Source organism: Bos indicus, chromosome 28, assembly GCF_029378745.1.
Source record: "Bos indicus isolate NIAB-ARS_2022 breed Sahiwal x Tharparkar chromosome 28, NIAB-ARS_B.indTharparkar_mat_pri_1.0, whole genome shotgun sequence".
NCBI lineage: Eukaryota > Metazoa > Chordata > Mammalia > Artiodactyla > Bovidae > Bos > Bos indicus.
The window spans coordinates 27,708,652-27,731,226 of NC_091787.1; the positions used below are offsets into that span (position 1 = coordinate 27,708,652).

The following is a 22,575-nucleotide window of genomic DNA, read 5'->3' on the forward strand; positions in this document are numbered from 1 at the left end:
ATCCTGCTCTGTTAAATGTCTCCTGTTCTGCTGAATTAGCCTATCCCCTTGGGCATCAGACACCTGTGTGCCCAGGTGAGCTGGCCACCCCTTCGCTGACTCTCAGGAGGGACTCACCATCTTCCTGGCCAATGATAAGTGAGTCATGGAAAGCCTAGGTGATGGAGGGGGTCCACATTTCCTACCTCAAGGGTACTCACCTTCAGGCCAGCCAAGTAACCCAGGAGTCCAGAGCAGCCTGAAACACGGAGGGAGCCTGGGGGTTAGTCTCTGTGGAGTGAGGAGAGGGAAGCCTCAGATCCCCCCAAAAGGCTTTGTGATTAAAGCTATGAGGATGGTGGAGGGAAGGTGAATTCTGAGTCAGACAGACTTGGGTTCAAATCCTTGCTCTGCCACCTTGGGTAGGTTATTTTACCCCTAGGAGCCTCAGTATTCGTATCTGTGTAGTGGAGATGCTAACCCCTCTCTGTGGGGTTTGTGAGAAATGGATGACAGAGAATGAATGGAAACCACTGAGCATAGTGCCTGGAAAATAGTAGGTGCTAAATTAATGCTCATTTCCTTCTCCCAGGCAGTTCATATCATCTGTGCCAAGTAGACTGAGCTGTAGGAAAGAAAGGACGTGAAGAGGGCCTGTGGGCTTTGGTGTCCGAGGTACTTCCTTTACCAGACAAACGTGTTCTGATGAGTGTAAGGACATTGGCCAGTGCAGGGCTGGCTTGAGAGCAGGCCCGCCTCACATCTCACGCTGGTGTAAGGTGGGGCCCAGGACCACAAGATAACCCCCAAACGAAGTTGGCTCCCCTGAGGTCAAACCGAGTTCAGGACCCCTGCGAGTTAGAGGGAAGGAGCCTGATAGACGCAGGAGAGCGGGGAGGGGAAAACCTAAGACAAATGAGATTATCCCCAGGAATCAAGGCACTTAACTGGCCTGTCTGATCCCAGAGCGGAGACAAATGAGATTACAGGCTCCAAGGCCAGCCCAGTCTCGGGGAGGGGGGTGCTCATTCCATGGGAGACAGAGAGGGCAGGAGCCCCTGGCTCTGCAGATATCAAGGCCAGAGCAGCTAGGTCCCTCCAGACCTGGGGTGGGGGTGAGGGTCCCTCCTGAATGGGGCAGCCCTATGTAGCAGGCTCATGGCCATGGGGAGGGGGGCAGTGGTTATTCTCAGAAACACCTGGGTATAACCCAGGGCTTATGACCTGGGTTGGAGGGGTGAGGGTCCCTCCTGAATGGGGCGGCCCTGTGTAGCAGGCTCATGGCCATGGGGAGGGGGGCAGTGGTTGTTCTCAGAAACACCTGGGTATAACCCAGGGCTTATGACCTGGGGTTGGAGGCCTGCTATCTGCTGCTCCTTACTCACCCATACACAGCCCCATCTCAAGCAGCCATCTTCCAGCCAGGACCCCTGCTCCTCTCTCTGTAAAGTGAGAAGGGGCTTTTTTGGTTCTCATTTCTGCTGTTATTAGTCTTTGTTTCTGAGCTTACCTGTCTGATTCTCTCCCTCCTAACTGCCCTGAACCTGATAGGCACAGACTGCTGTTAATAGATACTTGGCCTCTGATTGGGAAGTGACTGTAGATCAGGGCTGATGTGAAGTCGTCATAAGTCACAGGTTGCAGAAGGTTTGCTCCCCCATACCTTGGAGGATTGATTAGCAGTGGCTGTATGGAACCCAGTGTTGTGAAGGATCCTAAAGTTGAATATAGACTCAACAGAAAAGGGAACTGTGATTGATTAGTAATGTCTGCTTGGGTAGGGGAAGGAATGGGCCAGCTCCTCAACCCCAAAAGCAGACTGATTGTCACGGAGGGGTGGGGAGAGTTGCCAAGTGTACCCCAGAACATCAGCCTCCACCGTCAAGGGTGCCTGCTCACTGTTGTGCAGAGTTACAGACGCCAAATCAGGCAGCACAGAGGAGGGAGAGCTTCATGACAGAGGGGGCATTTGAGGCAGGTATTTAAGGGTGACCGAGAGTTGAGAGTCCATGAGAGGAGGAAGGGCCTTCCAAGCTGAAGGAACAGCCCCAGTGTGCGTAGGGCAGACGAGGTCCTGGTGTGCTTGAGAGGTGACAGCAGTGCATCGGTCTGAGCCCAGGGCTATGGTGGGAACGTGACCGGCCAGGGAGTTGAGGACAGGTTAGGAGGAGCATTGGCTTTCCAGGAAGGAATTTGAATTCCGTGTGAACCGTGGCAGGTGTCTGAGACAGGCGTGGCACAGTCAGAGGCTTGCCTTCAGCAGATGCTACTATGAGGACAAAGCACGGTATACTCTCCTTACCCTTAATTCATTCTGTAGTGCCCTCGCCGTGTTTGGGGAACTTAGCCTTCATCCTTCCCCCATCCAAAACATAAAAATAATATAAAAAGGCCTTGCAGCCTGACACTTCCCTGCCTGAGTTTCTGGCCCACCCCTGGTCCAGCAGGTAAAGACTCACAGCTCCCCAGGAGTGCATGACATGCCAATCCCAGGCCTCACCCCTCGTGCAAATAACAATAATAACAATAACAGTCATCTCAGCGAGCAGCATGGGCCCAGCAGGGCTGCAGAGGAAGCCGTGATTGTCCACCCCTTGCCAGGAAGATGGATATGGCCTGCTGCTAAGGGGCTGAGGCCTCTGTGGAAGATGGATGTGGCCTGCTGCTAAGGGGCTGAGGCCACTGTGGGGATGTGTCACCAGCCCTGTGCCTCCCAGGGAGGGGCATTTGCAGTCTGCTGGACAGATCCTTGCCCTGACTGGGGTTCCTGGCCTCCAGGACAGGGCTCACTGCCCGAGGATGGGGTACTTGGGCCCTGGGATAGGCTACATTGCCCGTGATGGGGTACATGGCACCCAAGGTGGGATACACTGCCCAGTATGTGATGCATGGCCCCAAGATAGGGTACTTGAAGCCAAGGTGGGGTACATGGTCCCAGGATGGGGTACCTGGCGGCCAGGATAGAGTCTTTGGCCCCAAGAATAAGGTACATTGCCCCAGATGACCCCCAGGAGAGAGTACGTGGCCTCAGGATAGGGTACAAGGCTGTCCCTGAGAGAATGGATGGACCATCAGCCAGTGATGCCCCAGTATGATTCCACCTGCATCCAAAGCCAAGTGCCTCTGGTTTGGGCATTAGTAGTTTTGATTAGCCGTGCTTCTCCAGGTCCATTAGTGTACATAATTAAGAGTTGGTTTGCTATATTCTCTCCTCTTGTCGTGGCTCAGAGATCTACGTGACTTTGGGGGGCTGTCTTTCTCCAACACCTCTCAGCAGTTGGCAGCATCCATTTATTAACCCAATGACTATTTACTGAGTGCCTCCATGATGCCAGCCCCGTGTTAGACTTAGGGATACAACAGGGAACATGGCAGGCTAGGCTGCTGCCCCCATAGAGCTAACATGAATGTGTGTGCGGGGAGGGAGGCAGATGGGCTGGGGCAGGTAGTCAGCAAGACAAGTGAATAAACAAGATCATTTGAGATGAGGTAGGGGCTGTGAAGACAGTGACATGGGGTGTGAGGACACAGAATGACATCTCTTTAGACAGACTGTATCTATATGATGGGGTATGTGAGTTTACCTTCTCCGAGAAGGGAACTCATGACCTGAGAGGTGAGTAATGAGTAGCATATAGTGACCTCAGGTTGGAACATTCCTGGCAGAGTATACAACCAGGGCAGATGTCCTGAGGCAGCTACAGAGTGTTCAGGAGCAGAGGCAAGACCACGGCAGAGGTGGGGGTGAGTCCAGGGTGAGTCACTTTGTGAGATGCAGTGGCAGGATTCTCGGGTCAGGTCACCGGGGCCTTAGATGTGATCTGGTTTAAGTTTGGGTTTTTAAAAAAAATTTTTTTAATTGAGGTAAAAGACACATAACATAAAATTCACCATCTTAGCCATTTTAAAGTATACAGAGTGTTAGGTATGTTCACAGTGTTCTGCAGTCAATCTCCAGAATTAGTTTCATCTTATAGAACTAATACTGAACCCCGTAAACAACAACCCCCATCCCTCACTGTCCCCAGCCCCTGGCAACCACCCTTCTAGATTCTGGCTCTGTGAGTGTGACTCCTTTAAGTATATCATGTAAGGAGAATAATACCACTGTTGGCCTTTTTGTGACTGGCTTATCAGCATAGACAGCATAAGGTCCTTGGGTTTCATCCACGTTGTAGCATGTGTCAGAATTCCCTTCCTTTTTAAGGCTTAATAATTTTCATTGGATGTAGGTGAGAAATCATTCCAAATCCGGGTAGAATAAGAATATATACTTCGGGATGTCCGAAGAATCAGAATAAGTGTTGATATAGGATAGGGTCCCCTCCTCCTGCTGGGTCGAAGAAAGTTGTATTTAGATTTCAATCTGTTAATAGTATTGTAATGCCAGCTGCTAATACAGGAAGTGAGAGGAGCAGTAGTATGGCGGTGATGAGTACGGATCACACGAATAGGGGGGTTTGGTATTGTGACATTGCAGGGGGTTTTATATTAATAATTGTTGTGATAAAATTAATAGCTCCTAAAATTGAGGAAACACCTGCCAAGTGTAGAGAGAAAATGGTTAGGTCTACTGAAGCTCCTGCGTGGGCTAGGTTGCCTGCTAGAGGAGGGTACGTGGTTCAACCTGTTCCCGCCCCAGCTTCGACTGTGGATGATGCCAGAAGTAGTAGGAAAGAGAGAGGGAGGAGTCAGGAGCTCATTATTTATTCAGGGAAATTCTATATTGGGGGCACCAATTATCAGAGGGACAAGTCAGTTACCAAACCCTCCAATTATGATTGGTATCACTATAAAGAAAATTATTACAAATGTGTGTGTGGTTACAACTACATTATAGATCTGGTCATCTCCGAGTAGGGTCCCGGGTTGACCTAATTCAGCGTGAATTAGCAGGCTTAGGGCTGTTGCTACTATGCCGGCTTAGGCACCAAATAGTAAGTATAGGGTACCAATATCTTTATGGTTGGTTGAGAATCAGATCAGATCAGATCAGTCGCTCAGTCGTGTCCGACTCTTTGCGACCCCATGAATCGCAGCACGCCAGGCCTCCCTGTCCATCACCAACTCCCGGAGTTCACTGAGACTCACGTCCATCGAGTCAATGATGCCATCCAGCCATCTCATCCTCTGTAGTCAGCAGTTAATGAACATGGGTAGAATGGCTGAGTAAGCATTAGACCGTAAATCTAAAGACAGAGGTTTAATTCCATTTTGTTTATTCATTCTTCCATCAGTGGACACTTGGGTCGCTTCCACCTTTTGACCATTGTAACTAAAATGCTGCTCTGAACATGGGTATATAGTGATTTAAGTTCCTCAGGGTTCCACTTTCCACCCATGAGGTAGGCTGAGCCCTCACCTGGGTTGGGTTGCTTCAGGGTGGAGGGGGCCAGCCTCTCTGGGTTACCCTTCCCCGTGAGGTAGGGGAGGCCAAGAACAGAGTATCCTCCAGAAGCACCGATTGAGCTGAGAGCCCTAAGACTGAGCCTTTAAATCATCCTGGGGCCAGAGGAGCTTTTCTCTGCATCCAGAATGTGAGCCATAAACCAGACTGACTTACAGGCAGTACTCACTGGTCTGGTTGTTTATGGCCAGCATCCTTTCTGATTGGTTGATGCCTGTACTGGGCCTGTTGTTAAATATTTGAATATCACTCTGCTATAAACCAATCTCAGAACTTCTAAACCTGGCTGTGTGTCAGAATCTCTTGCAGGGAGAATGGAAGCTGCTGTTTAAACGTTCACACTCTAGGCTCCCTCCGCAGCCTATCAAGGAGCAAGGCTTGGGAATCTGTATTGTAACAAGCACACTGGGCGATCCTGATGGCATAGTCTTAGGGGGTCTTATGAAGCAGAAGCAGGTCTTGTGATGAGAGTTCAAGTGCAAATAGTTTGTCAGGGAGGAGAGTCCAGGAAACACAGGTCAGGGAGTAAGAATATGAGACTGGGAAGAGAAGGAAGACATAAAGATTCTTCATCAACCAAGTCACCTCAGTGGGCAAGTGGACATGAATCCCATGGGGGAACTTCAAGAGCTGGTTTGGAAAAAAGCCTCTGAGTTACCCCCTGAGAGATGAGGGATCTAGGGCATTTGTCTACCAACTCTTTATCTGCCATCTTTTACCAGTCATTCATTGAGTGCTCTAGCAGAGGCATTAGTTTCCTGGCATAAGCAGGCCTGTCCTGTGTATGGTTGAAGCAGTCTCCGGTGGTCAGAACCCTTCAGGACTGGCAATTGGCGGTGAGGCTGGTATGTGTGGCAGTGGTATGTAAGGCATAGTGGGCAGGGTACCAACGGCATCGGCTATGGAGGGCTGCCGAGTTCCCATCACTCCACATACAAGGAGTGGTAAGCCCCTGTCAAACAATGATTATCCTTACCACTGAGGAGAGCTTGAGCAAGTTCCAGGAGTTGGTGATGGACAGGGAGGCCTGGCATTGCTGCAGTCTTATGGGGTTGCAAAGAGCTGGACACGACTGAGCCACTGAACTGCCTGACCACTGAAGAGAACTTCAAGGCTCATCCATTGTTGGCAGAAATGTAAATGGTGTGGCTACTATGGAAAACAGTTTGGTGGTTCCTCAAAGAGTTAAGAGTTTCTACAGGACCCAGCAATTCCACTTCTAGATATATACCCACCACCCCCCCACCCCACCCCAGAATTGAAAACAGATGTTCAAACAAAAACTTGTCCACAGGTGTTCATAGCAGAAATTATTCAGAGTAGCCAAAAGGGGGAAACAACTCAAATGTCCATCCGCTGATGGTATGGGTAAACAAAACATAGCACACCATACAGTGGAGGAGTCGTCACAATAAGGAATTAAGTACTAATATATTAGCACAGGGAACTCTGCTCAATGTCATGTGGCAGCCTGGTTAGGAGAGGGAGTTTGGAGAGAATTGATACATGTGTATGTATGCACGTCTGAGTCCTTTTGCTGTCCACCTGAAACTCTCACAACATTGTTAATCACCTGTACTCCAATGAAAAATAAAAAGTTAAAAATACTAATACATGTTACAAACGGATGAACCTTGAAAACATTATTCTGAGTGAAAAAAAACCAGCACTTACTGTATGGTTCTATTTATATGAACTCTCCAGAACAGGAAAATTTGTAGAGACAGACAGTGTGGATTAAAAGTTGTCAGAGGCTGGGGGAGGAGGGAATGGGGAGGAATGCTAATGGGGATGGGTTTCCTTTTGGGGTGATTAAAATGTTCTGGAAACAGATAGTGGTGATGTTTACACCACATTGTGAATGTACTGCATGCCACAGAATTAATTAAAAGGATACACTTTATATTATATTGATTTTACTACAATTAAAAACAAGAGCTCCAGGTATTGCATAGCCTGAGTTGCAGGGTCTACCATTTCCCAGGTGGGAAACAGTGCATGGTGTGTGCCAGGGTCCCACAGCCGGAATGGCTCTCCTGAGGGGCTGCTTCTGGGGGCACTGAGTGGGAGTTGGGCCCCACAGCTTGGCCTCTTTCCTGTCTGAACGGTGCAAACAGAGGTTGCTGGAAGCCTCCCTAATTGGGAAATGAGTCCTGTGTCCTGGAGAGCCAAAGCCAGGCCTGGCTTCTACAGAATGGCAGGCTAGCTGGCGGGGGAGTATGTGCCTAGCAGGAAAATTGCGGGGCGTCTTGTCTTAAATATAATATTAAATTGGCACCTTTAATTAGTACACTTAGAAAAGGTCACTAGCAATTACCTGGGATACACAGAAGGCGTGAGCAGGCAAGAGCCCGTGAGGAAGCCGAAAAGGACCATTTTGAGCAGCACATAATTGAGGGGAAAATGGATAAAAGTCCAGAAAATTACAGGGTGGGTGACAGCAGCTGATGGCCCCATCCCTGTCCTGCCCAGCACCCCGCTTCTTGGGAGAGCCTGAGCATCAGGCCTGGGAGAGCCATTTGGGATACTGGGCCAAGTTGTGTGACCTTGGGTTGGGGGGCCAGTGTGGCCTTTCTGGAACCCCATGGACCGGCTGAGAGCTTGGGCCCATATTCTCCACCTAGGCTGGGCCCTGAAGGAGGTTGAGAAGTGAGATTTCCAGTCCAGGGGGCTACCGTGGACTTGCTGATGTATTGTAGACAAGCAGGGCCCCCGTGGGCCTCAGTTTCCTCGTGTTGAATCTCCCCAAGGCCTTGGGAAGTAGCTGTATTCCTCAAACTTTGCCACTAAAGGACCCCTAAGGGTATCAGAAAGGTATCCCTGGAAGTCAGCAGGAGGCTGGAAATTCTTTTATGGTTTTAGATTATATCTTTAAAAATGAATTAAATATTATACTTGCATTATATTCCCATTTGTCTTGGTATAAAACAGTTGCTTGTCACCAAGTGACACAGATGCTTTGGGGAGATGTGCTTGGTTTTTCTATGACTTCACATATCTCCTCCTTCCCCTCCTAGGAAGGAGCACTGTACTGGGAGTCTGGAAACTTGGGCTTAAGCCCTGACTCTGTTGCTCACTGTTGTACTTTGGGCAAGTTGCTAAATGCTTTCAGTTTCTCCACTTTTAAAATGGGAAGGGAACTCCCCAAAAGATCTCTGACTTTTTTGCTCCATGATTCCACTCCTCCTTCTGCTTCTTACCTCTTCTCATCACCTTGGATGCTGCCATGTCCTACTCTGTTGTGTGATCTTGGAGAGGCTATTTTGCCTTTCTGGGCCTCAACTTCCTAATCTGTATAATGGGAAGAAAAACGACTACCAAACAGAGTTGTTGAGAGGATTTAGTGAAAGAACCGATTTGAATGGGCTCACATTTCATGCCTGGCATTTCATAAGAGCCCAATGCTTGCCCAGTATCTTCTTTTTCTGAGTCACTTAGGGCCTGATAGAGTCATGTCCATGGAAGTCCTGAATCTTGAGTTCACATATCAAGTGTTGAGATTTGTAAGACTGTGGAAACAAATGGGGGTACTGGGGCAGAATGCCTGGGCTTTGAAGTCCTACTCTGCCATTTGCTAACTGTGTGGCCATGGTAAATTACTTAATCATTCTGTTACCTTATTGTTAAGTGAGGACAATAACAGGAAAGATTAAATTAGATATTACACAGAAATCCTTAGCCAGGTATCTGGAATGTGGTTAGTGCTCCAGAATACTGGTTCTCATAGTCATGTTAGAAATTCTTTCCCAAGTTGACTTAGAAAAGCTCATCAGCATTCTTTTCTAAATAAAATCCCAAGTTTTGAATCCTTCCTTCCTTAGCTAGATCATCAGAGCTATTCAGTAAATATAAGAGTCAGTATATGGGGCAAAAAAGAGTGCCCATCCCATTTTATAGGGTAAACTGAGGCTTTGAAAGAAGTGGTTTGCTGAAGGCCATGGTTCTAACCTAACTACTTCGAGAATCAGATGGAAACTGCAGACCCTCCCTGCAGAGAATGAGAGACTGTACACTCAAAACATTTTGCACAGTTCTTGGGGGTTTAAGGACCTCTTGAAGCTAGAGTCACCACCTAATCCAATGCCTGGGACCTCCTGGTTTTGGCACATCTCCTGGGAAACGCCTCAGTTCAGGTGAGTTCAGTCGCTCAGTCATGTCCGACTCTTTGCAACCCCATGGACTGAAACATGCTAGGCTTCCCTGTCCATCACCAAATCCCAGAGCTTGCTCAAACTCATGTCCATCAAGTCAGTGATGCCGTCCAACCATTTCATCCTCTGTCATCCCCTTCTCCTCCTGCCTTCAATCTTTCCAGCATCAGGGTCTTTTTCAATGAGTCTGTTCTTTGCATCAGGTGGCCAAAGTATTGGAGTTTCAGCTTCAGCATCAGTCCTTCCAATGAATGTTCAGAGTTGATTTCCTTTAGGATTGACTGGTTGGATCTCCTTACAGTCCAAGGGACTCTCAAGAGTCTTCTCCAGCACTACAGTTCAAAAGCATCAATTCTTTGGTGCTCAGCTTTCTTTATAATCCGCCTCTCTCCATACATGACTACTGGAAAAACCATAGCTTTGACTATACAGACCTTTGTTGGCAAATGTCTCTGCTTTTTAATATGCTATCTAGGTTTGTCATAGTTTTCTTCCAAGGAGAAAGTGTCTTTTAATTTCATGGCTGCAGTCACCATCTGTAGTGATTTTGTAGCCCTCCAAAATAAAGTCTATCATTGTTTCCACTGTTTCCCCATCTATTTGCCATGAAGTGATGGGACTGGATGCCATGATTTAGTTTTCTGAATGCTGAGTTTTAAGCCTACTTTTTCACTCTCCTCTTTCACTTTTATCAAAAGGATCTTTAGTTCTTCTTCACTTTCTGCCATAAGGGTGGTGTTATCTGCATATCTGAGGTTATTGCTATTTCTCCCGGCAATCTTGATTCCAGCTTGTGCTTCATCCTAGAAATAATGAATGCCTCAGTCCTAGACAAACTTCGGTGGTTGGTCACCTACCTGAAGGCTACCTGAGGGGGCTGCTGTGAACCCCAGGGGAAGGTGACCTACTCTAAGACTTCTTAGGTAGGGTTAGGCCAGGCATTCTGATGCCTGGTTTGTTTCTTGGTGAAGGCAGCACCTGAGTCCTCTAATTGTGGACAGGAGCTAGACTTTGTCACCTGGTTTTAGGCTGGAGTCCCCCTGATGCTGCTGCATATCTTCCTAACCTCTGTGTACTCCAGTGTACACCACACAGCCAGCACCTAATCACTGTTGAATGAGTGCCAGGTTTGTAAAATTTTCTGAATTAGAACATATTGCTTCCATTTGTAAAAGACAGAAATCCAACTCTACTTAGGCAAAAAAAAAAAAAAAAAAGGAGGGGTTGATTTATTAGCTCACACAGCTGAGCAGTCCAGGGGATAGAGCTAATATCACGTATAGTTGACTGCAAACCCTCAAACCATTAGGAATCTCTCTCCATGTACCATTTGGCTCTGTTTTCCCCCTTGTTGGCCTCATCTTCAGCCAGGCTCTTCCTGTGGTGTCAAAGATGGCTGCCAGCAGAACCAACCCCAGGGGAAGAAAAGCACCTCTCTCCTATTTGTTTCAGTAGAAGTGCCAGGTTTGGCTTTGATTGGCCAGCTTGGGTCACATGCTCATCCCTGAACCAATCACTGTGATCAGGGAGATGCTGTGCTCTGATTGGCTAGGGCTAAGTAGTGTGTCCGGTCCCATCACTTCATGGGAAATAGACGGGGAGACAGTGGAAACAGTGTCAGACTTTATTTTTTGGGGCTCCAAAATCACTGCAGATGGTGACTGCAGCCATGAAATTAAAAGACGCTTACTCCTTGGAAGGAAAGTTATGATCAACCTAGATAGCATATTCAAAAGCAGAAACATTACTTTGCCAACAAAGGTCCGTCTAGTTAAGGCTGTGGTTTTTCCTGTGGTCATGTATGGATGTGAGAGTTGGACTGTGAAGAAGGCTGAGCACTGAAGAATTGATGCTTCTGATCTGTGGTGTTGGAGAAGACTCTTGAGAGTCCCTTAGACTGCAAGGAGATCCAACCAGTCCATTCTGAAGGAGATCAGCCCTGGGATTTCTTTGGAAGGAATGATGTTAAAGCTGAAACTCCAGTACTTTGGCCACTTCATGCGAAGAGTTGACTCATTAGAGAAGACTCTAATGCTGGTAGGGATTGGGGGCGAGAGGAGAAGGGGATGACAGAGGATGAGATGGCTGGATGGCATCACTGACTCAATGGACGTGAGTCTAGGTGAACTCCGGGAGTTGCTGATGGACAGGGAGGCCTGGCGTGCTGCGATTCATGGGGTCGCAAAGAGTCGGACATGACTGAGCGACTGAACTGAACTGAACTGAAATAGTGTGTCCATCTTGGAACATAAGAATTGAAGGGCTGTGGACTTGTGTTCATCTGAGCCACATGGAGAACACTTTCTCTAAGTTAAAAGAGGATAGGTGGAAGTCACAGAACAAGGTGAATGATAGTTCCCTGTTAAACACTGTGACAAGTGACCAGGGCAGAGGCAGGGAGCCTGGGGTGGAGCCAAAGATGCAAAGGGGTCCTGCAGCAGTCAGTGACCTGCTGGTGGTCTATTGGGCGACTGCTCCCCCCAGGAACTCAGCTACCTGAGTAAGTGCTCAAGAATGGACTAACCTCCTGTTTTTGTCCTCTGCTGTCCCCTGTGGGTACTTCAGGTTCCTCTGTGACCCAGTTGCTGGCTCGAGACATGGACAATGACCCCCTGGTGTTTGGCGTGTCTGGGGAGGAGGCCTCCCGCTTCTTTGCTGTGGAGCCTGACACAGGCGTGGTGTGGCTCCGGCAGCCGCTGGACAGAGAGGTATGACCCGCCTCGACCTCCGCCCCAGTCCTTCCCTGGGGAGGCAGGGGCACAGGCTAGAGGAAAATGGTATATCGTCTTCTCACCCTTAAGCAGAATCTTCCTGCCTGAATGGTGTCCCTCTTCCAGGGCCAGTGCTGATGTCTGCATTTGGCTTTAGAATGGGGCGGTTGGGAGTGTCTCCAAGTAGGGGGCAACATTGGCTAGGCAAGAGGGACAGTGACCTTGGGGACATCCCCTGTAGGATAGAGGCTCCATGGGAGCCACACTTGTTTCCATGTATGTGAAAGACAGTGGCTCAGTTGTATCTGACTTTTTGGAACCCATTAGACTGTAGCCTGCCAGGCTCCTCGTCCGTGGTATTTTCCAGGCAAGAATACTGGAGGGGGTTGGCATAAACCAACACAATGCTGTAAAGCAACTAAAAAACTAATTAATTAAAAAAGAATATTGGAGTGGGTAGCCCCTCCCTTCTCCAGGGGCTCTTCTCAATCCAGGGATCAAACCCAGGTCTCCCACATTCTGCACCGCCCCCTCCCCACAACAAATGCTCCCCCAAAGGATATTTTCCAGAGACACGGGAACTGATGACAGTAGCCTTTAGCAAATTAAAGTAAGAGTTTGAGCAAACCCACCCCCTCCTTTCTCCTCACATTGAAGTGGCCACACTTTGCTTGAGATCACACAGCAGATTAGAGACAGAGCCCAGATTAGAACCCAAGATTCTTGACTTTTAATCTTTCTTGACTTTTAATTTATGGGAAAGATCCATATTCTGAACCTACTTCTCCAATCCAAAAGACAATGCTTATTTGTAGGAAGCCTTTAGCTATCCAGTGCCAGACCTGCTCTTAGGGCAATGCTGGAGGGTCTCCACCCCCATGTAGGGCTCTGGACTCAGGGCCTCAGCTCGCCTCTCTAATTCTGTTCTCTCCCTCCCTACATTTTCTTTCAGACCAAGTCAGAGTTCACAGTGGAGTTCTCTGTCAGCGACCACCAGGGGGTGAGTGTCCCCCGAGACCCCTGCTGCCCAGGGAGGCAGGGTCCCTGGGCCTTCGGGTGGAAAGAGGCCAGAGGCTGAGGCCGACATTAACTCCCCACGCTTGTCTTGCCAGGTGATTACAAGGAAGGTGAACATCCAGGTCGGGGACGTGAATGACAACGCGCCCACGTTTCATAATCAGCCCTACAGTGTCCGCATCCCTGAGGTAGGTGCCCCTGGGATCACACTCGAGGGACATTTGGGGTCTGCTGCTCTGGGGCCACCTGGGTGTAGACTGATGCTGGGGGAAGCACAGCTCCAGCTCCTTCTCTCCTGCCCTCTCGTCAGCCCGGGCATCTGCTCTGGGCACACTGGAGACCAAGCCAGTACCTCTGAGGGGGCTTGTCTGCTGGTTGCAGAGAGCAGGTTGGTGGCAGCCTCATGCCTGAGAGAGGGTCCTGGATAAATCCCCAAACTCTGGCCAGAGTCAGGGACAGGACAGAGGTTGGGAGAGGCAGGTTGTACCTCATTTTTTCCATTCACAGCGTGTGGGCCTTGGACAGGTGGGGTGGCAGACTTAAAACCCCAGGCCTCCCAGCTTTGGCCAGAACAGTCCCCCCAGGATGCAGGGCACGTGCAGTGACTGGAAGGGGCTTTCTTTCTCGAACCCCACGCTCGCCCCGCTGGCTTGCTGGCCGTTGGCTCCTCTGGGTTGTTTGTGTACTCTGAGTGTATTTGCATGAGTGCATGAGTGTAAAACCGAGCCATTGCTGGTAATTGAGAAGTACAAATTATTGCATTACGAACGGTTCGATTATAAGCTGGCTGCTGGCCCCTGGGTTCTCATTGCTTGCTGTCCCTCTCCCTGGTGGCTGATGGCAGGCTTTTGGGCTGGCAGTTAGTGATTCAAAGACCTTGAAGGTGGCGGATAAAGAGCTGCTAACTGGGTGTCCCTCAGGCCTGCCCTAGGGGCTCTGGGTTGGACAGCAGCAGTAAAGGGTGAGGATGGGAGATGGTATCCACTAGGGAGAGGCAGGCTGCCACTGTGGCATTGGAGTTCTCCCCCTTTATGTTATTGGATAAGGAAACTGAAAGAGCTCTAGAAAATACCTATTTAGTTTATAGATGAGAAAAGTGAGGCTCAGCGTGGGAGAGTGACTTGTCTAAGGTCACACAGCCTTGACTTCCAGCTTCCTGACTCCCAGGGCAGCCTCAGATGCCTGAAGGATGAAGAAACCTGGTATCATGCTCCCATGTTCCTGTTGCTGGCCCTCCTTACTCAGCTGTGAGTCAAGGGTCCTATGCTTGTGCCAGAAAGAGGACCAATGTGCGGGTGGGGTACACCGGAGGCACTCATGCCCTCCCTGATGGAGTGGGACACAGGGAGAGAGACCCTGCAGTCCCAAGCACAGGGGCACAGTGCCCTGAGCTGTGGCCGGCATGCCCAGGATTGCAGCTTGGCTCTGGGCCCCTGCTCATTTGGAAGTCTCCATAATTTAATTAAGGGTCTCTACGTGCCTGCACTCCGGGCCCAGGCTTAGAAACCAAGGGCATGGCTCGGAGTTAATGAGCCTTGGACCCATTGCTCAGCTGCCATCCTGACAGGCATGTCTGCCCTCTGCCTTCCCTCATAGGAGCAGCAGACAGCAGCAGTGGCAAGGGGATGAGGGGTCGCATCCCTGCTCTCAGCCTTTGGGCTGGGGCCAGCCTTTCCTATCTCCCTTGCCAGGAGAAAATGTGACCTCCAACACTGCCCCGTTGGAATCCCCCGGGATTCTCCAAAGGCCTCTGCCTCCAAGGAGAGAGCCTCTTCAGTCGTTCATTTATTTAACAAATATTTATTGAGTGTCTGTTCTGTGAGCGTGGCGCCGTGCCAGGCTCTCACTGCATAAAGGCCTGGGAGGCCAGAGGAGTATGTAATGACAGGAGCCAGAGCCAGAGCCAGAGACCCCAGGCTTAGCCCCTGCTCTGCCCCCAGATTTCTGGGTCCATTAGGGTGCGTCATTCAACCTCTCTGGGCCATAGTCCTCCTTCTTTAATAAAAGCAGAGGACAGGTGAGATAAAGTGGCCTGCCTCCTGCCCATCTGATGAGGAGAGGGTGGGCCAAGAGGGGCTAGCTCGAAGGACACACAGTCCTTGGAGGCAGGCCCATGTGCTTTACTCAGCTGCGTGTAAACCTCCCTGGGCCACTTCAGTGGCCTGATATTCGATGCCCTGCTCAGCGCAGCTCCATGCAGCCAGTGGGGATGCGGTGTCAGCTGGATAGAGGCCTGGCCACTCCTGACCCAAGGTGGTTTGGCACTGACCAGCCCTGCCCTGGGGTGGTCATCTGAGCTAGAGCTTAACTGCTGGACTCAGGTCCCAGCAGGAGTACCAGTTAAAATTCTGCTGGTCCTGGCCCAGGCTTCAGCCAGGGATCTCCTGCTTACGTGGAGGCCACCCTGGAAACCCCAGGCCCTCACCCTTGAGAAGCATGATTCAGTGGCAGAGCCCCTGTGGGTGTGAACAGGGTGAGAACACAAACCAGAGGAATGGGGAGGGGGCACTACAGACACCACAAGGCATCAGTCCTCAGGGGTTACCAGAGCAATCTCGATAGGCTTCCTGGAAGAGGTGGGTTTCCAGGAGAAGCTCGCCAAGGTGAGCAGCAGAGTTCCTGTGTTATATGGTGGGAAGAGGTAGCCTGGAGGTCAAGACACCTGGGTTCTAGTGCTAACAACTAAGACTTTAGGCCTGTTGCTGCCCCTCTGATGGCTTCAACTCCAACAGCTGTTAAGCTGAGGCACTTGGCCAAGTCCCTTCCAAGACTGACGTTCCATGGTCTGAGTAGGAATCCAAAATGAGCGGCTCCTTCTTATCCTCCGGTACTTCATTATTCCCTGAAGGGCTGGCAAAGACCTCCAGTGGCTCCCTCCATCCACTTAGCTCCTCTCTTGGCAGTCCCAGCCACCTGCATGTCATCCCTAACCTTCCTGACCTCCACTCCCCTGAGCCCTAGGGGTCTTGATAATATTGGGGTCTGTTGTGCCCAGAACCCTGGGATAGGCAGGAGGAAAAAGTTACAGGGAGGTAAATTCTAGGTCTACAGAAGGAAGAATTTGCTGATTGAAACTTTCACAGTCTCCTCCCCAGCCCTGCTGAGGGATGTAATGAGCTCCGCATCCCTAAAGTTATGCAAACAGAAGCAGAAGCCCGTGTTTCAGAAGCCATCTAGTGCTGAGTATTGGAAAGGTGATGAATCAGAGGCTCCCAAACATACCCCATCAGAATTTCCTGGGGAACTAGTTAGGCTGCATATTCCTGGGCCCCTGCAATTCTGAATCAGTGGGGAGAGCTGGCCCAGGAAGCTGCATTTTTAACTCCATGGTGACAGCACGCCCTGGGGGATAACATCTGTGGCCGTCCCCACCAGAGGGTTTCTCAGAGCTCTCAGCCTGTCCACAGCTGCCTAGAGACATCAACCCGTGGGGAATCACGTCCTCAGGCCTAGCACCTGAGCAGGTGGGAGGCGGGTCAAGACCAGGCACTGCCCCTTTCCTAGAGAAGTTCACTGGCCCCCTGCCCTCTCAGACCTGCCCTGTCTCCCTCCGAAAGCCCGTGCCTAAGCCGGGCAGGTGTGTTTGGGTTTGTTTGTTATCAGTTCCCCTCCTACCCACCCCTCTCCCCTCACTAAGCTGTTCTACATGTAATTATCCATTTTATCAGGGTGAAAGGCCCTGCAATTCACTTGTCGAAGCCCTAACGAGGCAGCGTGGATGCTTTCAAGTCTGTAAAGAAAAGGGAAATCCTGCTAGAATTGGCAACTTAATTCACCAAGCCAGCCTCGACAGACCTCATTAAGTCCCCGTGTATTCATTTCAGGCTAATGGCTGTCATGCTGACTGCTGTTTGATTTGCTGTAATAGACTTTTATGGCGTTCCAATTTGCTCAAACGTGTTTGCCTGTGTCTCTGCCCAGCAGCGCTGCTCCAGCACCTCCGTCAGGGGTGCGTGCCCACCTCGCTGACCTTCAGCACTGCCTCGTGCTCCTCCTCCTGCCCCCGCCCCTCAGCCCTTCAGCTGTGCCCCAGGGAGGTGGCTCTAGGGCCTAGATGTTTGGGTCAGAGGACAGATGGTGCCAGGAGGCTCCCTGGGCTCAGGAGGGCCTCTGGAGTGTCAGGGTTGGCCATGTCATTGACGTTCCGAGAAGTTCAGCCTCCTTAGCTGGGCTTTTAGCCATCTGGCCTCCACCTACCTTTCTCAGCTTATCTTCTGGTATTCCTCCACATGAGTCCTCCTGTCAGCCAAGGGGCTAAGCCAGTGCCTCTGAGCATGTGTCTCTTTTCTTTGTAAAACACATGTTGTATTGTTCTAACTAGTTCTGGAGTGTTTTCTTTATTCTTGCAGCCCAACTCTATTCTGCCTGTCCTTCAAAGCCCAAATCTGATCCACCGTGCTTTGATTCCCTCAAATTGTTTGAAATGAACACAAACATTTGTTGAAAGCTATGGAGCGGGGCCCAGGGATTTTCAGTTGGCTTGGCAGTTCAGGGTAGAAAAAACAGATTCTGCTGTTTGTCGGCTGTATAACTTTGGAAGGAACTTAATCTTTCTGGACCTCAGTTTTTTTATCTATAAGATGGACGACGGTATTTCCCTTGTGGGGTTGTTGTGAGAACTATAATAATGCTGGTAGGAAAAGCCCTTAGTCCAGTTTGTGGCTCATAATATATTTGGTGAAATATTAGTGATTGAGACCAGGGTCTTTGTGCTCAGGGAAGGTAATGTTACAGGGAGAAAAGCAAGTAAGTAGATCTCTAACTACCTCTAAATGTATTAAATGCTATGGCAGCTTAGAATGTGCAAAGTGGGATGGAAGGAGTAGACCTATGGAGTGAACTGTGGAAGGAGTGAACTGGTCTATATATGGGGGCTATTTTTATGGGACCTTAGAGGATGAGTAGAGGCAATGGCAACCCACTCCGGTGCTCTTGCCTGGAGAATCCCATGGATGGAGGGCCTGGTACGCTGCAGTCCACGGGGTCGCTAAGAGTCGGACACGACTGAGCGACTTCACTTTCACTTTTCACTTTCCTGCACTGGAGAAGGAAATGGCAACCCACTCCAGTATTCTTGCCTGGAGAATCCCAGGGACGGGAGCCTGGTGGGCCACTGTCTATGGGGTCACACAGAGTCGGACACGACTGACGTGACTTAGCAGCGGGAGTTTGTTATGCAGAGAAGTAGTTATGTTGTCTCTGAATATCATATACTTTCTGAGATCCTCTAGTTTTTTTCTATATGTTGGAGTTTCCCCAGGAAGGAGGTAAACCCTTAACTCCTGACCAGAGATCCTATTGAGGTCGGACAGTGACTGTACAGGTATGTGTGTCCCTTGCAAGCGCCCCCTGCTGCCTTGTAGAAACAAATTGGGCTGCAAGTGGGCCTTCTGGCTCCCGGCCCAGCTTTCTGTGACAGACAGGTCCTGTGTAGATCTTTGTCACCCCTGGCTTCATGTAACAAGATGGGGATGCGGTTGGAGGTGGGGAGGAGTGGGGCTGAGATGAGTCACAAGGGACCGGAGAGACTGGGAGCTCTTCTCAGATCTTCAAAGATGGCTCGGGACGTGATTGGAGTCAGAACCCAGGGTTCCTGGCCCTGGGTCCAACCAGGCCACACCATCTCTCCATATCACTTAATAAGGACAGATCAAAGTCACTCCTTGCATGTCCTTCCTAGGGATGGGAAAACAGGGAGGAAAGTATCCTTGATAATCATTTGTCAGTGAAACAAAATAAAGAGTTCATTTCTATGATGATAATAATAAGTTGGGCTCTTGTTATTGAGAGCTTCCTGTGTGCCTAATACTATTGTTCTGGTATGGGCACTGACTGAGCCCTCACTTCGTGGGGCAGCCACTCTTGTCCCCGTTCTACAGATGCGGATATGAAAGTAGAGAGGTTATATAAGTTGTCCAAAGCTAGGCAAGGATGGGGCCAGATTCAGGCACAGGTCTGATTATGTGACCTTCAGCAGGTAACTTCAATTCTACCTACAAAATGGAGGTAAGTACGCATGCCTTGCAAAATTATTGTGAGATTGAAGTATAAGGGACCATGTATGAGAATTGCTTAGCCTAGAGCCCAGTGTAAATGCCCAATAAATGGTCATAGTTATAGTCATTGTATGTCCATCTCTCCTGCCAGACAGAGCAGGGACAGAGCTCAAGTACCTGTGCGTCCCCAGTACCCAGCCCAAGATCTGGCCCTTGGATGTGAAGTTCACAAATGGGCAGAGCCCTGCTGCTTCCTCTGCCTCTTGGGTGGTTGGAAGGACAGAAGGATTTATGCCAAGAACTCACTGCTGGCGCTCACTGATGCCCACTGTTGCCTGCCAATCCTTGAACCTCAGCCGTGCCATCCCATGTGCCCTGGGCATGTGGGGAGCCCAGAGTGGCCCAGAGCATTCGGAGGTGGACTTGCCAAACTTATTAGCCCCACTGGGCCCTATGGCAGTGCCCCCAGCTGCCCTCCTCAAGGTATGCCCATCAGACGATGAATGATTTATAAACTGCATCCTCAGGCTGCAGAAAGAAGTGGGGATGAGAGGGACTCCCACTGGCTTGTGCCTGCCATCCCCCTAAGGTATCAGCTCTGCTCACAAGAGTATCATCTCCCATGCCAGGAGAGGCAGCCCCTTGACAGGCCATATTAATTTATACCCTGGGGCCACGGTGCTCAGCGGCCCCCTCTGCATCTATAACTACCCGCCTATTGATCTGGGAGAGGGAGACCAATTGGTCATCTCAGGGGCCCTGGATCCTGCTGGTCAGAGGCAGAGTGGGTGGCGGCCCTGGGTCACGCCTCTGTGCCCTGCGGTGAGCATCCCGAGGTGCCTGTGTCTTTTCTGGTCCCCTCCTGTCAGCACAGTGACCGGTCCCTAGAACTCCTCCCCTCTTGAGTGGGTGTCACAGCCTGCAGAGCAAGGACAGCAGGCTCTGGGCTTGTAGCATGAAGTTATGCACACAGCAACGCAACAGCGCTGGCTGTTGCAACAGTCTGGAGGTGTGTGTGTGGTGGTGGTGGTGTGTGAGTGTGTGTGCACTTAAGTGATGTCTTCTCTGTGTCCTGGTGTTTTCACTGTCTTTCATTTGTCCTTATAACAGCTCTGTAAGTTAGGGGACAATTTTTCTTCCCATTTTCAGGATGAGAGAAATTGAGACCAGTACAAGGTCACTGCCTTCCCTAAGTTCCCTGGTGTCAGATAGTCTTGAAACTAGAGCCATAGTCTTGCTGTCTCTCATCTTTCAGCACCTTTGCATGGGTCTTTTTGCCACTCTGCCATTACCTGCTGTGGTTTGCCAACAGTTGCCCTGATTTAGACAGGATGCAGGGAGGCGAGCTGGGGACTCTGGGCTCTGAGCACAGGCTTCCCCCCATGCAAGGCTGGGGCTGGCCCATGAGCCCTGTGCACAGGCTGTGGGGGTCCGGTGGAGAAGCTTCACTCAGAGCCCTCTGCCGGCGGTCTGCAGTGAGGACCATCCCAATGGTCAGGACCCAGCCCTGGTCATAGTGATGCACCTTCTGCATGACCTGCTGGGTCAGCCCCCCAAAGCAGCCTCCAAGATTTCCGACTCCGCATCTACATGCAGCATTACTTGTGAGAAGTAAGAGACCGACACACATGGGTAGATGCCAGCCTGCTCCACCTGCCTGCAGGGATGATTCGACAACTTTCTGCCGTCTCTTCCTTGAGTCTTAGGTGTCCAGGAGGGAATAAACAGAGTCCCACAGAATCCAGGCCTAGAGAGCTCAGCCCAGCCACATAGTTCGAAGCTCCTTGCTCCCTCATGCCCACTGTGGAGTGAAGCCCAGGACTCCCCCTCCATCCCCCGAGACCCCTGTGGCACCTCCTTCCCTGCCTGGGGTTCATGGCCAGGGCTGTGGACACTCGCCACCATCCTCAGCATGAGGAAGGGAGGACAGTGCAGGAGCAGGAGGTGAAAGGAGCCCAGATGTAATTTAAATTATTATTTTGTTTGAATGGTAATAATGTTCTTAATTACATCAGTTTCCTCACTGATTCTCACTGGAGGTCTTTGGGGGCCCATATAATTCTGTTGCAATGACTGCAGGACCCTCTACCATGCATACGAAGCAGGGGGCTGTCTGTGGAACCCAGCTTGTGTGCATTAGGGATTCTCTGGCACGTGCTGGGTTACCTTTTATTGTGCCCTCCGCCCTTTAAATAAAGAACCTCTAAATGGAAGGAGATGATAGCTGATAGATGACACGAGCTGTCAGCCTCGTGTGCCAGAGTCCATCTGGCATTTTTCATCTCCTTTTCTCCTTAGCGTTCTCCTCTTCTGCTGGTGGGGCCTGTTGGAGGAAGGGCGCAGAACTCCTGCCTGCACCCCTTTCCCTCTAGGCAGAGGGGCTTCTTTAGACCTTGAGTGGGAGGACAGGTTTAGGAAACAGGGTTGAAGAAGGTCCCTCGTGCAGGCAAGGGCAGCCGTGGCTTCACTGTATAAGAACCTGAGCCCGATCTGTGGCATGGGGTCCCTGCAGCAGCACTGTGGGGGAGCCAGGCACACAGGGACTCTTACTCCACAGCGGGAGACTGGGAGCAAGGGGCTCAGCCTCCTGGAGCCTCCATTTCTTCATCTATAAAATCGGGGTACATTGGGGTTGTTGTGAAAGTTCAGTGAGAGCATGTGTATGAAGCAGCACCCACGCAGGATAGTTGATCGACGTTCCTATTGTTCTGAGAAGTTCCCCAAGAACTTCAGGAAAGTTGCTTGAAGTCCAAGTTGCAGCTGGACAGATAGGCTCTGTTGCTATGCACTGAATGGTTGGTACTGGGGTGTCAGTGGTCAAGAACTCGCAGTCCAGTGGGAGACAGGAAACGTCTGGGAAGCATGAAGCAAAGACATGAGAAGGGACAGATGGAAACAGAGTCACCTAGAAATTACTGGCAACAGGCAGAGAGCATTTCAGATAGGCTCCTGGAAACCAGCACCCCGGGCAGGCAAGTTGACTTCCTCCCATCACACCTTCTGTAGCGATCGGAAGCCAGAGAGGGCCAAGGATGAGCCCAAGGCCACCTGCTAAACCAGTGGCAAACCGCTGAAGACCTCAGGGGACTGGGCAAGATTCTCAGATGCAGTTTCCAGAGCCTGTGATGAGACTGAGGGCGTGCCTGGGTGGGCTGCGCAGCACTGATTTCCCAGGTGGATGTCCAGAGCTGGGCTAGCGGCATGAGGGGTGCCTCCTGGTCTCCCACAGACCCCGTATACCCCAGGGGCAGTGGCCGCAGGCTGCCTTCTCGATGCAAAGCCCGCATGAGGGTGTGGCCCAGACACCAGCTTGC

At 50.5% G+C, this 22,575-nt stretch overlaps 1 protein-coding gene across 3 annotated transcripts in view; it reads left to right on the forward strand.

Annotated features, from left to right (window-relative positions):
* Positions 1–22,575, forward strand: part of LOC109553682 (cadherin-23-like) — a 392,820-nt gene that overhangs the window by 126,783 nt on the left and 243,462 nt on the right. For all 3 annotated transcript variants that reach the window (XM_070781989.1, XM_070781991.1, XM_070781990.1), the window contains 3 exons: positions 12,103–12,245; positions 13,201–13,248; positions 13,361–13,453. In XM_070781989.1, coding sequence (XP_070638090.1) covers positions 12,103–12,245; positions 13,201–13,248; positions 13,361–13,453 — 284 coding nt within the window. The remainder of the gene's footprint in view (positions 1–12,102; positions 12,246–13,200; positions 13,249–13,360; positions 13,454–22,575) is intronic.